The sequence below is a fragment of the Trichechus manatus genome, unplaced genomic scaffold (assembly GCF_000243295.1).
Source record: "Trichechus manatus latirostris isolate Lorelei unplaced genomic scaffold, TriManLat1.0 scaffold00040, whole genome shotgun sequence".
In the NCBI taxonomy this organism is placed as follows: domain Eukaryota; kingdom Metazoa; phylum Chordata; class Mammalia; order Sirenia; family Trichechidae; genus Trichechus; species Trichechus manatus.
Genome location: NW_004443976.1, coordinates 10,934,933 through 10,952,069, shown reverse-complemented (window position 1 = coordinate 10,952,069; position 17,137 = coordinate 10,934,933). Strand labels below are relative to the sequence as shown.

Sequence of the window (17,137 nt, the reverse complement as noted above, 5' to 3'; positions counted from 1 at the left end):
TAGTATTGGCATCTTAACAATATTGTCTTCTAATCCATGAACATGGTATGTCCTTCCATTTATTACATCTTCTTTATTTCAGTGATGCTTTATAGTTTTCAGTTTACAAGTCTTTACCTCTTTGGTTCAATTCATTCCTAGGTATTTTATTCTTTTAGATGCTATTGAAAATGAGATGTTTTCTTAATTACCTTTTCAGGTTGCTCATATCTAGTGTGTAGAAACTTGCCTGATTTTTGTGTATTGTCCTTGTACCCTGCATATCCCTGTTAACTGTTTTGTTACAATTCAGTTCCCCATTTAAAATTTTCAGGATCTTTTAAAATTCTGTTTCTTTTCATCAAATGTGTTTATTATCCCTCCCAGTTTCCTAATGTCCACAAAATTCTACGGGCATACACCTAACATCTTCAAATATATTGATAAAATATTGAAAATGGCACACACCCTTTGGTGCACACCCTGACAAAACCTAACTAACCTCAATCATTAACAAGCACCTCAAGTCCAATTTTTCATCATATAATCATGAGGATATCATGAAAGACTAGAGAATGCCATACAGCAGTCCTAATACTCTGCTAACAAGGTTTACTCCATTTCCCTTCCTACCAAGCCTAAAGTAATGTGGTGAATATTCATGTTGTTCCTCGACTGTTTTTTAACTAGATTCTAGAATCTTTCCTGGTATGCATATTAAGTTCAGAGGTCTAGAGTCTTCCCCTTTTGAAAAATTAGAATTATATATATTAGCCTATCCCCAGAGTTCTAGAAACTCCTCTTCTATATAATTCTTCAAAGACCTTAGGCAGAGGGCCAGCAATCTCAATAGTGAGAATGTCATTTGTTTGGACAAGGAACTATGGATTCAACTAGAAAAGGAGGGTGCTTTCTCCAATTTCTTCTCCCATATAAGGCATAGTTTACTCATTCATACAATTCATTTCTGCATCTAAAAATCATTCCTCTTAACAGAGACACATAAACAAAAACAAACACAAGCTAATGATTCTTTTTTCTCCATCATCTAACAAAATTTATCTGCAGCCCTAGCTACTTCTTAATATTCTTTGGCTTTGAACCTAAGAAAAGGTTATAAAATGCAACCTTTCTAAAAAAGTCTAACCTCATTCTGGGTTTTGAAACTGTCCCTACAGATCTACCACACTCTTCTGATCGTGAAGTCCTTCCTATTTGCTTCAGAGGACCTAGTATATAATAGATATCCAAACAAAACTTTAAGTAGGAAATGGGTATTGTATTTTATTAATTCCTACACATACACTACCCTCAGGCCCAATCACCAACAGGACCTTCCCATGACCTGCAATTTGATAAAAGGTAGATGCAGCATATCTCATCTGTCTTTCGAAAACAATCACGGAAGTATTTTATAAGAACCTTAATTAAGAAAGAAAAAAATAAATGGAGGCAGAGAGGGGGAGTTATTATAGAAGGTTGGATTTTCACATAACATTAGGAGCTCCCATATTTAAATGCAGTCTTGTGGAGCAGCAATGTTAAATGCATTCAAAATCACTACATTCTGGTTTACAAAAAGAAAAAAATCCCTCCATAAGCCATGTCTAAAGCCATAATTCAAATGAATGACTTCAAATTTATCTTTCATTCTAATCTATGAGAAAACAGTCAAAATCAACCACCTCAACACATACTTTTAAATTTGTTGTCTCCTTTTACATGCATTTATATCACAAATAATATTTTATAATCCTTCTTTCTCCAATGAAATATCCACTTTTTCTATTATTATTCCTCTTGGCTCTTCCTGTTATTTTAGAATCTAATGTAATAAAGCTTTGAGTATACTGGCTTGTGGTGGGGATCAAATGTATATAAAAACTAGATGCTTTTTAACAGAATTATTAGCATATATTATCATTAAACAACAAACATACTTCCCAGCTCCCTATATAAAATGGCTATATGGTCTATTTTAATTGTAAGAACTCACAATTTTTCTGCAATGAACATTTATTATTTTTCTTTTTAATCTTTTTCTAAAAAGAGTCAAAGCCCTCTGTACAGCAGATTGAGACACTAAAAAAACACTAAATTACGTTTAAGAAATTCGGAGTATTAGGGAAAAGTACAGAACAGAATTTCAAATTCTCATGGACTCCAGACCTCCTGGAGCTATGGACAGTGGATGAACCCCTGAAACTATTGCCCTGATACCATCTTTAAATCTTAAACCAAAAACATCCCCTGAAGTCTTCTTGAGACCAAACAACAGTTTAGCTTAACTAGTAAAAAAGGTCTGCCTTGAGCATTATGGTCTTTTAAGAATTATCTATCTATATGGGATCAAACTGACAATAAAAACTTGAAAGAACCATGAGAGCCACTATGTTTATGGAAATGCAGGAGGACCAACTCAGAAAATGATGGTGAGATTGGTTTTACAACTCGAAGAATGTAATCAATGTCACTAAATTGTACATGTAGAAACTGTTCAATTGATGTATGTTTTCCTGTGTATATTCTTAACAACAGCAAAATAAATAAAATCATTTTTAAAAAAAAAAAGAAAGAAATTCAGAGTATTTAGTTGTCTAACATTTCCAATTACCTTGAAGCATGCATCTGTAAGCAGATTCAGATATAGCATAGATGTGTGGAGGCATCTCATGACGTTTCTTCCCTCTGTACATTTCAATAATATTCTCAGAGTAAATTGGAAGATTCTTGTAAGGATTTATGACTACACAGAAGAGTCCAGAATAAGTCTAGAATAAAAATAAAACATAGTGTTAAAAAAAAAAAAAACTGCATTCATCAGTCAGAGTCCAATCAGAAGACAGAAATCACACAGTGGTTAGAACAGGGACATTTATCCTTTGAATAAGGCATCTATCTCCAAATTAAATCTAGCCTATCATGGGCAATTTTCTGCTATGAACCAAAAACAGTTCTCCCACAGATAGTTTATTAAGCAAAACTCTCCTGGACTCAATTCTCTCATCTGTTAAACAGAAACAGTAACACGTGCTTCCTAAATTCACAGGTTTACTCTGCAATGTTATTTGCCTTTTTATGTTCATTCTCGCACAAGTGTACAGGTATAAAAAGTTAATTAGCATGTTTTCAGGTTCCACATTGCAACTGACCTTTAAGAAACTATCATTTGTCGAGTTTTGGTATGTGTAGTATCAAAGAATAATACTCATAATTATCTGAAAAAGCTATTAAAATATTTCTCCCTTTTCTGACAAAATTATCAGTAGCGAGGCTGGATTTTCTTAATAGTCATCACCAAACAACATATTGCAATAATTTAAACGAATAAGCAGATATGAGAATCCAACTATCTTCTGTTAAGATACTCAAGAAATTTGGAAAAATGTTGAAACTTTTCACTATTCTAATTTTTTTGTTTTTGAAAATACAGTTTGTTTTTCATAAAAAATGATTTATGTTACTAGTTATGGGTTTATCACTTTTTTTTTTTACCACCGTTATTTTTAAATGAAATAATAAATATTTAAAATTTTCTTTTAATTTCTAATACAGTAAATATATAAACAAAAGCTCTTTGGGGTGCTAAGTATTTTTTGAAGAACCACTAGTCGAGAAGAAAGCAGCCCTGGTGGTACAATATGTAAGGCCTTGGCTGCGAACCCAAACATCAGCAGTTCCAACTCACCAGCAGCAGCAGCTCTGTAGAAGAAAGGACCTGGTGATCTGCTCCCTTAGAGATTACAGCTTAGGAAACCTTATGGGGCAGTTCTACTCTGTCCTACAGTCACTATGAGTCGGAATCAACTCAATGGCACATAACAACAAGAACAAAAGTTTAGAAGATATAAACTTTCCTGATCATATATTAGTCATTACTTAGGATCGATACTATGAGTATTACCGCTTTTGAGTTTTTTAATTTACATGGATTGATTTCTGAGAATAATCTACAAAACCGGCCTGGCAACTATGGAAAAACAAGAGCCGTTAGGATGGATACCAGATGCTCCAGCCCTGTGAGGGACTGAAGGCATTTTGTAAAGACATTCAGTTGCATTATGAAATAGACCTTTTATATAAGGTGATTTAAAACCAAAAAATTAAACTCGTTTCCGTCGAGTCGATTCCAACTCATGGCGACCCTACAGGACAGAGTAGAACTGTCCCATAGAGTTTCCAAGGAGTGCCTGGTGGCTTCGAACTGCTGACCTTTTGGTTAGCAGCTGTAGCTCTTAACCACTACACTGTCAGGGTTTCCATATAAGGTGACTTGGGTAGACCAAAATCTAAAGCAAGAGGACACTAAAGAAACTGGAGGACTGCCAGTGTTTGGCTCCACGTCCTGCTTCCCCAGTGAATAATAAGGAGGATCTAACTAACAGCTTAGTTCATAAGGGCTGAAACCCTGGGCACGTGCCACCAGAAGGCACTCACAGACTACTCTGTTTTGAATACTGCAGTTACTAAAAAGCTAAATACTAATGCAGTTACTACAAGAGAATGAAAGCCAGCCAAAAAGAGTTAAGTGATCAGAACCATTTCTCTAGCTGTTCTCCCTGTGTCTTTCCTCCACGCACAACTGCAGGCTCAGGTGAATCCACTTCCTACCTGGATTAGAGATACAGAAGGGACAAAAGGAAAAGAGCCTGTGCCCTAAGTTCACTGACTTGGGCTCTGTCTGCTGACGCCTTACTTCTGGACCTGACCAGCTGGACATCTGCCCTTGTTTGTCCCTCCCTTGTTGACCGATTAAGTCTTCAGACTCTTGGCTTTCTCGAACATATAGCACACCTCACTGAACTGTGGCCAGCTCTTAGGGTTCCTAGACCATCTTGCACTTTCTCCCAATCAAGTCTCTTGCCAGGCTAGTCCTGTCTCTCTCTGCCACCCATAAGACACAAAGACAATGAGCAACAATAAAAACAAGTTGCAGTAAGGGGCACAAAACTAAGGGGTGCAACCTCAATTTGTTTTATTTTGAGGATAATTTATACACAGTAAAGTTAACAAAACTATACATCTTGAAAAATTTTTATATACAGGACCTTGCTTTTTCATTCAAAAATTAGATCACAAAAAAGAAAAAAGAGAGATCATAGGCTATCATGAAGCTACAGATTCTACCCTTCACTTTTATAAGAGGCAAATAATTATAGACTAGCACAGGGGGGCGGGACTTCAAGAGAGTTCAAATATGCAAACTCAGCCTAAAATTCCATACTATGTATATACAGCACAGAAACATCATAACAATGACATTTTTAATTGGAGATAATTCCAGTATGTGTGTCTGCCATGTTTTAGGCACTTGTCTAAGGATTGCAAAAATGAGTAAGACTCATAAACATGAGTATCTCATCAAAAAACAAAAGGTTAAATCATCATCAGTATCCTGTGCTTGCTAAAAGGGGAAGTAATAAATACTTAAGTGGAAACATTACTAAACTTAAGTGCTTAAAGGGCTAACTTCCAACAACCTAGAAACTGATCTCAAATATTAGGAAGGCTCTTTAATAACCGATAATTGAACCAATACTGTATCTCTTTTGTCTTTCCCAAAGGCACATAGCAGGAGGGCAACATGTTGTGAAAATAACTTCTCTGGAGGTCTTAAAAAGTTCAAAATTAATCTTCACTAAGTATTTCAGGACACACACAAGATATTTGTTGTTGTTGTTAGTTCCTGTCCAGTTGATTCCAACTCATGGTGACCCAATGTGTGCAGAGTAGAACAGTTCCATAGGGTTTTCAAGGCTGTGACCTTTTGGAAGATTACCAGTCTTTTCTTCTGAGGTGCCGCTGGGTGGGTCTGAAGTGCCAACCTTTCAGCTAGCAAACCAAAAACCCATTGCTGTTGAGTCGATTCCAACTCATAGCGACCCTCTAGGACAAGTAGAACTGCCCCATAGAGTTTCCAAGGAGCGGCTGGTGGATTCGAACTGCCGACCTTTTGGTTAGCCGCTGTAGCTCTTAAGCACTGCACCACCAGGGCTAGCAGTCGAGCGCTTAACTCTTTGTGCCACCCAGTGACTCCCTACACAAGACAGTATGCACCTTCAAAACATATAATCTAGGTAAGAATTTAACAAATATAGATTAAACAACAAGCGACAATATACGGCACAAGAAGAAGAGTGGTACAAAAAGAGAAAGAGATTAACGGGTATTAGAAACTAGTAGAGAAATCTCTGGAATGGAACACAGAGGAAACCCTAGACACTGGGAGTCACGATCATCTTGTCAGAAACCATAAAACCAGGTAAAACATTTAGATCTAAATGGTCTTTGATGTTCTTTTTAAAGACTATTAGGTTAAAATGCAGGAGAAAGGAATTCCCACTGAGCGTAAAACGTGGTGGCAGGATAGGTCCCAGGCAGAGTCAAAAGCCCAGTCTAGCTAAAAACAGATTCTGTACCATGGAATGTGAGAGATAGGAGCCTTGAAAGTCACACAAAACAATTCAGATTTTGTCTAGTATAGGTGAATAAATATTAGAGGTCTGAGGAGAGCAGAGTGAAAAGAGGAAAGAAGCATTTTAGAAAAAGTATAAAGTTGGCAGCCATATGGAAAATGATGGAAGCAGCAAGAGATGAGAAGCAGGAAGACAAGTGAAGATGCTGTAACAGGCCCCAGTGCGCAACAGGGTCTAGATGAGAGAAAAAGATCACAGAGCTGGTTAGGAGTCCCTGGGTGGTGTAAATGGTTAATGTGCTCACGTGCCAACCGATAGGTTGGTGGTTTGAGTCTGCCAAAAGGCACCTGGCAATCTACTTCCAAAAAATCCGCCACTGAAAACCCTGTGGAGCGCAGTTCTACTCTGACACACATGGGGTCCCCACGGGTTGGAACTGACCTGATGGCAACTGGTTCATCTTATTATTTTTTGTACATGCACTGTTGGGTTGTTTATTAAGAGTAGAACTTATTATGGCAAAGAGTGGAATCTACTCTCATAAAAAAAATTTTTAATAGTAAAAATACATAAAACAAAACATTTGCCATTTCAACAGTTTTTATATGCACAATTCAGTGACGTTAATTACAGTTATCATGTTGTGAAATCATCACCACTATTTCTTCCCAAATTTTTCCATCACCCTTAATAGGAACTCAGTGCCCCCTAAGCAGTAACTCCTCCTTTCGCCCTCCCACCCATCCTGATAACCACTCATGAACTCTGGTCTCTACACACTTGCCTATTTAGATAGTTCATATAAGCGAGATCATAAAACATTTGTCCTTTGTTATTGTTGTTAGGTGCCATCGAGTCGATTCTGACTCATAGCAATCCCATGTGACAGAGGAGAACTGCCCCCTAGGGATTTGTACGCTGTAATCTTTATGGAAGCAGATCACCAGGAACAACTGGTTTTAGGTGAGAGAAAAGCATTACAAAAATGGACAAGGGATGAGTCATGAGAAAGCTGGATGGAGAATGAATAGCACTCAGAAACTCTAAATACAGAAACTCCATGTAAGGTGTAAATCAGTGACGACTCGAAGGTTTTCAAGCATTGTTGCTGATGTTGTTAGGTGCTGTCGAGTAGGTTCCGACTCATAGCAACCTTATAGGATAGAGTAGAACTGCCCCGTAGGGTTTCCAAGGAGTGCTGGTGGATTCGAACTGCCGACCTTTTAGTTAGCAGCCAAGCTCTTAACCACTTTATTGACAGACAGGGAAAACAGTCTAATTTGTAGGAAAAGATAATGAAACCCCTTTTAACATACAAGATTGTGGTTAAGGTCCACGAGCCACACAAAATGCTGAGCGAGCAGTTGGAAATACTGGACTAGTAAAGCCATGAGAAAATTCTAAAGAATTACAAAGGCTTGAAGGATAAGCTTAGACTTTAGAACACCAAATGATGTTATTATATACTTTACCTAAGAGGGACACATAAAAATATTTGCAATTTTTCACACGTTATACTGCTTTATGCCTCCACAGTTCCACGTATATGGATTGCTCTGCCTGAAATGCCATCTCCCCTGTCTGTCACTGGGACATTTTACTCATCTTTTAAGTGTCGGCCCACCTGTTTAAGAAAGCAGGGATATGTAGATACATTATTTCATAGGCCCAAAGGAAATGAGGGCAGGTGCAGATGGCAATGTAATAGACCGCTTCTGAAGTCTTCTATTAGGAACCGGAGCTTGAACTGGGTATATGCACACAAACCTACCCCCAAGTGGAACTCTAAAAAGAAATCAGAGCATCACCTAAACAGAAAGGGAGATGGAATAATTCACCCACACCATTTGCAACCACAACGTGTAGATAAAATTCATATAATAGATGAATATTTAAAAAAAACAACCCACCAACTTACGGAATAAGGAAAAGATCATAAAGGGATTCAGAGAAAGGAATTACCTATGCCAATTATTTACAAAATATGCTAAAATAAAACTTTACGGAATATTCATATCCACAACAGAATATAGCTTAACATGGCCTCTACAAATTGAAACAGGAATGCATAAGAAAAAATAGGTGACTAAGGCATGGAAAAAATGCAAGAAATCACCTGAAATAATAAAATTAAAATCCTCAGTGGAGAAAATAAAGAGCAGAATGGATACTTTAGGACATCAAGTGATAGAGTGGACACATTTACTCTGGGACAACTTCCTTCTCAAAGAAAATAGGAAAGTAAAATAGAAGAAAAACAAGGTACAAAGGTAAAAACAATTTTAAAAAACCATACTGAGAGGGCTGATGAACACAGGGGGCACAGAAAACTAAAAGTACTTTTTTTTAAATTTTGAATTTTTTAAAACTATTGTTATTGCTCCATTGGAAGAACAAAAAAATACTATTTTTAAAAAGCAGTAATAATAAGTACACTTGAAGAAAACTTGGTGTGTATACTGAGTTTAAAATAATTCACCAAGCTAATAAATGCAGGAAGAGTGATAACATTTGGAAACTCTGGTGGCGTAGTGGTTAAGAGCTACGACCGCTAACCCAAAGGTCAGCAGTTTGAGTCCACCAGACACTCCTTGGAAAGCCTATGGGGCAGTTCTACTCTGTCCTGCAGGGTTGCTATGAGTTGGAATCGACTTGACGGCAACAAGTTCGTTTTTTGTTTTTTTTTTCTTTTAAATCACCATTTTGCAACCCCTAATAAAATAATAGGATTCCAACACATGGACTCAAACCCATCAAAATAATGGACTCAAATATATCAAAGATGATGAAGATAGGACAGGATTGGGCACCATTCCATTCTGCTATACATAAGGTCACCATGTGACAGAGCCAACTTGATGGCAACTAACAACAATCATAAAATAATAGATCTGGACAATGCTCATCATTAGGTCAATGGCAGATGAGGACACAACGAATGGATTAGGCTGACAAAACCTAAACTGACTCAATGATCAATCTCAGCATCATAAAATGATCCATAACCTCACATTATGTGCCTCCTGAATCTGATCTCTGGATCCAATTACTAGTTTAAAGGAAATACAGGCGATAGAAAAATAGGTTAAAGACCACTGAAATGCAATCAACAAAATCTAGAACCTAGAAAATTCTATGGCATAATTGATTGTTGTCTTCATATAAAAAAAGAGGGAAGGGAACCCTATAAATTGTTGTTGTTAGGTGCCGTTGAGTCCGCTCCAACTCACAGCAACTGTATGTACAACAGAACGAAACATTGCCTGGTCCTGTGCCATCCTCATAATTGTTGTTATGCTTGAGCCCACTGTTGCAGCCACTGTGTCAATTCAGCTTGTCATTAGAAGAGACTAAATACAATCTATCGACCTTGTTTGTACCTTGAATTCAACAGACCAACTGTAATAAACATTTATGAGACATAAGAAAAATCTGAACACTGACTGAATATTTGATGATACAGAAATATTGTTTCTTTTTTAAGCAGATAATAGTTAAAAATTCCAAAATCTGCGGCTGAGAAGCAAGATACTAAACAGAGTTTTCAGCAGCATACAAAGCTGAGGAAAGAGAAATTAAACAGTTCTGGCCCACCCAGGAGGAGGTGGTGTGGTAAACACTCCAGGCTTTCAGCTGGGATTCTCAGGGCTACACCCGAAGGCAGTATCTGAGAAACGACCAGCCCTTAGAGCCTGAAACCCTGTTGGGAAGGATCTCAGTCCCTGATAGGATTAAGGCGACCTACATGTGCTAGTTCTCCTTAGCCTAACTGCTTGCTCCCTGCCCCCGACACCTCCCCCAAAAAACCTTGTAGGATACAGCTAAAGCAATACTTAGTATGAAATTTATAATCTTTAAAGCACATACTGGAAAACATTGGCTGAAAAAAGATCAAAGATCTAAGTATCCATCTCAAGAAGTTAGAGAATAAACAACAAATTAAACTCATAGAAAGTTGAAGAGAGGACCAACAAAGTGAGAAAAGCCTGGTCTTTGAAAAGACTAATAAAATTGATAAACCTTGGGTAAGACTCATTTAAAAAACAGAATTATCAATATCAGAAATGAAAGAGAACATCACTACAGATCCTACAAAAAAACAGAGGATATTATGAACAATTTTCTGTTGATAAATTAAAAAATTCAGATGAAACAGACAAACTCCTAGAAAAACAGTTACCAAAACTGACAAGAGTTCAGTCTATTAAAAAAAAAAAAAAACTTCCCCACAAAGAAAACTCTATTGTTATTTAAAAAAGAAAGACATTAAGAAAGAAAACAGTATCAACCCTATATAAACTCTTCCAGAGAAAACACAAAGATGAATCATTCCCCCAACCCATTTTATAAACCGGCATAATCTTGATGGCAAAATATGATGAGGGCAGCACAAGAAAGGAAAATTATACATCAATCTCACTCATGAACATAGATATAAAACTCCTAAACAAAATATATTAGCAAACAGAACCCAGGAATCCAACAATATATAAAAAGAATACTTGGTTCTTGCAAGCAAGGCTAGTTTAACACTCAAAAAGCTGCAAAATTCTCCACAATAACACGAGAAAAATCACATTATCATCTTATTAGATACCAGAAAAACGTTTGATAAATTAACATCCAATCAGGATTTTTTTTAAAAAATCATCCATTTGGGAAGAAAGTAGCCAATAGAAGGAAATGTCCCTTAACCTGATAAAAGATATTTTTTTAAAAAAACCTATAGCAAGCATCATTCTTAACAGTTAAATGTTGAAAGCTTTCCATCTGAGATCAGGAATGATACAAGGATGCTGCCTATCAATTCTATTCAACAAACATTGTGCCGAAAGTTCTATAGACAATGCAATAAAGCAAGCAAAAAGAAATGTTTAAGGATTGGAAAGAAAAAAATAAACCGGTCATTACTTGCAGACAACATGAGTGTGTTCACAGAAAATTCAAAAGATTCTTCAGGTAAACTATAAATCAAGTAAATTTAACAAGGTCACTGGATATACTTAGTCAATATGCAAAATTTAATTGTAAAAATACAGCAATTATATTTCTACATAATGGTAACAATTAGAAAACAAAATTTAAAACATCATTTACATAGCATCCCCCAAGAGAATCAAATACTAAAAAGAAACCTAACACAAGAAGTGTAAGATGTCTACATAGAAAAGTATACATCACTGAGAAAAATTAAGAAACAATGTAAGAACTAAATAATGAATATACCCATGAATTAGAAGGCTTAATATTGTAAAGATTTTATTTCTTTCCCAAACTGATCTACAGAACCAATAAAATCCCAATCAAAACCCAATAGGTGTGTATGTGTATGTATGTGTGCACAAACGTGGGAGCCCATGTGCGTACATGAAAAACTGACAAGCTGATTCTAAAATTTATATTAAAATGCAAAGGACCCAACAGTCAAAACAATCCTAAAGAACAATAAAGTTAGTGGCCTTATACTGGATACCAAGACATATTACAAAGTTTTAACATTTAAGACAATGTAATATTACCCCAAAGATAGGCACAAAGACCCATAGCATAGACTAGGGAGTCAAGAACATATTTACGAACACCTGCTTTATGGCAAAGGTGGTGCTTTAGAGCAGTGGGGTAAGGACTGTTTAATACCACTGGGTCAACTGGATAGCCATACTGGGGGGAAAAAATCAGTCTTGCCCTTAACTCACACTGTATACAAAATTCAATTCCAAATGGAACAAAGTCTGACCCTAAGAAATGTATTATCAAATTCCCTTGGCCTCTGGCTTCACACTGAGTTAGGTCAATGGGAGACATCACTAGGAGACTGAAAGTGGGAGGAGAAGGTCTGTGTGTTTATCTTCCAGACTCCCTCCCTGCCAGCTGCATCTCTCTAAGGCCACAATTCCCATAACATTGTGGCTGTTGTTGTTAGTGGCCATCAAGCTGGCCCCCCAACTCATGAGGACCCCATGCACAACAGAACAAAAGGTTGCCTGGTCCTGCGCCATTCTCATGATTGGTTACAGATCAGATCATTGTGATTCATAGGGTTTTCACTGACTGATTTTTGGAAATAGATTGCCAGGCCTTTCTTCCTAGTCCATCTGAGTCTGGAAGCTCCGCTGAAACCTGTTCAGCATCACAGCAACACGCAAGCCTCCAGTGACAGATAGGTGGTGGCTGCGCAGAGGTGCACTGGCTGGGAATTGAACCCAGGTCTCCTACATGGAAGGCAAGGATTCTATCACTGAACCACCACTGCCCCCAGCTCCTATCAGGTAACCTTCTCCATAGGAGTCCCTGGTAGGTGCAAACAGTTAAGCACTCAACTACCAGCCAAAAGGTTGGCGGTTCGAGCCCACCCAAAGACACCTTGGAAGACAGGCCTGGCAATCTGCTTTTGAAAGGTCACAGCCTTGAAAACCCTATGGAGCAGTTCTACTGACTCACACGGGGTTGCCATAAGTCAGAACTGACTCAATGGCAACTAACAACAACCCTCTCCATACAGCTACCCTCTCCCTCTCTTTCTTATTGTTACTGTAAAGGCCAAGATATATCAAGGGCTCGCAGCCATAACCATCCCTGGGGTACTGCATTACTCCTTATTTGTTTTTTTAAACTCTGCCCACATGTTTGTAAATTGTCCCTTTATTTATTATATTCTCAGATTACCCAGTTTGAGGGCCATCTGTTTTGTGCTGGGACTCCGACTAAATCAGGCATTATCTAGAAAAGTTGAGGATACGAATTAAAGATATGTATATACTATCACCCAAGAACCCCACTCCTATTTATACACCTTACGGAAAAGAATGCTTAAGTGCACCAGGTATATGTACAAGGCCATTCACTGAAGCATCAAAATAAATTCAAACTGGGAAAAAAACACATACACATTTCCATCAATAGTTGAGTAAAGAGTTAAAATATTACAATGGAATACTATATTCCATCAAAAATGAATGAGCTACTCAAACTTTTTGGTTTCTGGACTGTTTTAAACTCTTAGAAATTATTGAGGACCCCAAAGACAATAAATAAATACTAAAATGAGGTTTTAAAAAAGTGTATTCATTCATTTAAAAATAACAATACATTACATGTTAACATAAATAACATTTTTATGAAAAATAACTATATTTTCCCAACCAAAACAAAAAAGTGGGAAGAGTGGCACAGTTTTATATTTTTCCAAATCTTTAACTGTGCAGCTTAATAGAAAACAGCTTAATTTTCATGTTTCTGCATTCAATCTGTTGTGTTATGTTCTTTTGGTTGAAGTATATGAAGAAAATATGGCCTCACAGCTATTTAGTTGGAAAAGGGAGGAGCAGTTTAAGACTTTTGAGGTAACTGTGAACACTCCTCTTTGAAATGATATCAAAACTCAATGAGTTGTAATTTCTTCAAAGATTAGATACAATATGGCATTTGAGACCCTATAAATGAAATTTCATACTCTGATACATTAAAATCCATTGGTTTATCTTGCATACTGAATGAATCTTTTACCCATATATGGTTTTGTAATATTTGGAAAATATTGGTACACTGAATTACGCAAATCTTCCAAAGGAGGACATTTCATTATCTGATACCAAAATTCACATTCATTAATATCACCACCTATCTCATCAGAAAAGTTTTTAAGTATTGACAAGCTAGCAAGTTAACAGTGGCAGATATAAATTTCCCAAAATGCTAATTTTCATGTGAAAACTCAAATTTTATTATTGGCAACAAATACGGTCAGTTGTTTTCCTTGAAGTGACAGGCTTACTTTGTTCATTTTCAAGAACCAGTACCAGTTGCCATCAAGTTGATTCCGATTCACGGTGACCCCATGTGTGTCAGAGTAAAACTGTCCTCCATAGGGTTTTCAATGGCTGATTTTTCAGAAGTAAATCGCCAGGCCTTTCTTCTGAGGTACCTCTGGGTGGATTCAAACCTCCAACCTTTTGGTTAGCAGCCAAGCACGTTAATCATTTGCACCATCCGGGGACTCTATTTTCAAGAAACTGTCTGCCAAATACCTTAGTTAACCACAGTTTATCTACTGGTCATTCTATCAAACAAAAATAGTGTTCCACCAAAAAAAAAAAAAGTGGCTAGCTTAGCTTGCAACTCAAATAACTACACATATGCTCTTCCTCAAGGCATCCATCAGACTTCAGTATGCAGCAGAAGTGCTTTATACATACTTCCCATTTCATCACACAGATAAAAAGACTTTTTTTAAATCAAGGTTGAGATTTAATGAAATCAATATTTTTTCCTGCTTTACCAATGACATTCTTGAGTGAAACTGAGATTTTTTTTAACTGCTAGTGAAAAATAAAATAACTGCTAGTACAGTTTGGGGTTACTGCTTTTATTCATGATAAGGTGTCAGCGGTTTTAGCCATTATTGCTTTTGCATCATCAGTACAAATATCAACAGTGAAAAGGGCAAATAACATTCTCCTATTATTATAGACAACGGTTTTGATCCTGCGGGCCCCCTGAAGAGGCCTCAGGAAACCCCAGAGCATATTTGAGAACCACTAAATTATACCAACATAAAACAATATGGATAAATCTTAAAACAATGTCGATCAAAAAAGCAAAAAAAAAAAAAAGCTACAAACCATGTGATTTATTTATATAAAAATTTAAAAACAAGTAAAACTAAACTATATTGTTTAGGCATGCATACTTAGTTGATAAAACACTTGAGAGATTTTAAACGTACTTATCCAAGTAATTGGATCAAGCAGACAACAGTTAGCAAGCTATAGAGTCGCTGTGAGTCAGAATCGACTTGACAGCAATGGGTTGGTTTTTTTTTTTTTTTTTACACAGGTCCCTGGGTGTCGCAAATGATTTGCTCTCAGCTACTAACAGAAAGGTCAGCGGTTCAAACCCACCCAGCGGCACTGCAAAAGAAAGGCCTGCAATCTACTTTCATAAGATTACAGCCACTGAAAACCCCGTGGAGTGTAGTTCTACTCAGAAACGTAGGGTAGCCATAAGGCACAATCCACTCCATGGCAACGGGTTTGGTTTTTTTTTTGGAACTGCCCCATATGGTTTCCAAGGAGCAGCTGGTGGATTCGAACTGCAGACCTTTTTTGGTTAGCAGCTGAGCTCTTAACCACTATGCCACCAGGGCTCTTTTGGTTTATAGAAGATTTAAAGAACACAATTTAAAAGTTTAATCTAATAGCCATATACAGAACCTCACACCCATAATAACAGATTACATATTCTTTTCAAACACTTAACAGAACGCTCCTAAAAACTACAATATACTCCAACACAAAGCAAGTCTCATCTAAACAAGAAACCATACCATATAGACTATATTCTTTGACTGCAATGCAATTAACTTAAAAATCAACAACAGAAAGTTAACTTCTAAAACCCCATATTTGACAATTTTAAAAGTATACTTTTGAATGGTTCCTGGGGGAAGAAACCATAACAGAAATTAGAAAATATTTAGAAATGAGTAATAAAAATTCTACATAGTAAAACTTGGGAGATGAGCTAAAACAGTATTAGCGGGGAAATTTACAGTTTAAATGTTTTTATTAGGAAAGAAGATGAAAATTAGTGACCTAAAAAATTGAGGAGGGGAGGGGAGAAAAACTCCAAAGAAGATATACGAAAGGAAATCGTATAATTAACCTGTTAGCAACCTAATTTGTTCAAATACACATACATTCTATTTTATCTATAGAAATATATCCAAAAAGGTCCACAAAGGTCCTACTCAAGTTATTAGTGTCCATATGGTGGCATCTCAACTGGCTAATGTCAACCGACCAGTCAATTCCAAAGTGCAGTGCAAATTTATCACAATGCCACCAATTGTGGCTACCTCCAGCCCCTATTCTCTTAACAGGGTTTCTTTAGAGTCAAGTGCTCCAGCTTGAATCTTAGGCAGGAACCCTTTTTCTATTCCACCAATTAAAGCTATGATCCTCTCACACCTCCAACTCTGTTATGATCTTAATACTTTGAGAAAAATCTATATTCTCCTTCTGTAAAGGCCATGCTTTGAAAAAAAGACTCAGAAACTCACTCAGGCTGTCCCTGATATAAATTAAGCTGGACAAAAATCAAATTCAATAAAAAAGATATTCACAAAATCTTAGAATTATCATGAGAAATGGCTACAAATAAGATACACTGTCCTTTCTCCCATTCCTTCTCTCTGACCCACAATCTCCTTCCCTTTCCTACATATCTCCCTTCTTCTCTCCCATTTGCAGCTACCTACAATGTCCAATGTGGGAAAGCAAGGTGAAATCTCTGGCAGAGAAACAGCCCAGATCCTCTCCACAATCTAGTTCTCCACAACTTTTTGGCTGTGTCATCACATTTCCAGGCCTTCACAATTGACTACACCAGGCATAATTCAAAACTGATCCACCTCTCAAATCTCAGATTTCAACATTACAATCTGACGACTCTTCACTTCCCAGTTTCTCACTCCCTTACTCCTGTTAACACTGCTCTATGTCATCAAATCCTCCAGCCCTTGATCCATTGGTTCCTTCCTGTCCAGACTTTTTCAGAGACAATCAATAAAGTACCCTCTCATCGGCTCCCTCCACGTTTTGGATGAGGAAAGAAGGAAAAGGACATTTATTCGTGTCTCTTGTATGCCAGGCGCTATGCTAGTAACTAGAAATACAACAATGAACAAAGTCTCCCAGCCTTCACAGACCTTACAACCATTCTAGAGCAATCCCATAATCTGG

At 37.0% G+C, this 17,137-nt stretch overlaps 1 protein-coding gene across 2 annotated transcripts in view; it reads right to left on the bottom strand.

Moving 5' to 3' along the window:
• Positions 1-17,137, bottom strand: part of MYH10 (myosin heavy chain 10) — a 152,081-nt gene that overhangs the window by 125,873 nt on the left and 9,071 nt on the right. For both annotated transcript variants that reach the window (XM_004375992.2, XM_023731074.1), the window contains exon 3: positions 2,594-2,750. In XM_004375992.2, coding sequence (XP_004376049.1) covers positions 2,594-2,750 — 157 coding nt within the window. The remainder of the gene's footprint in view (positions 1-2,593; positions 2,751-17,137) is intronic.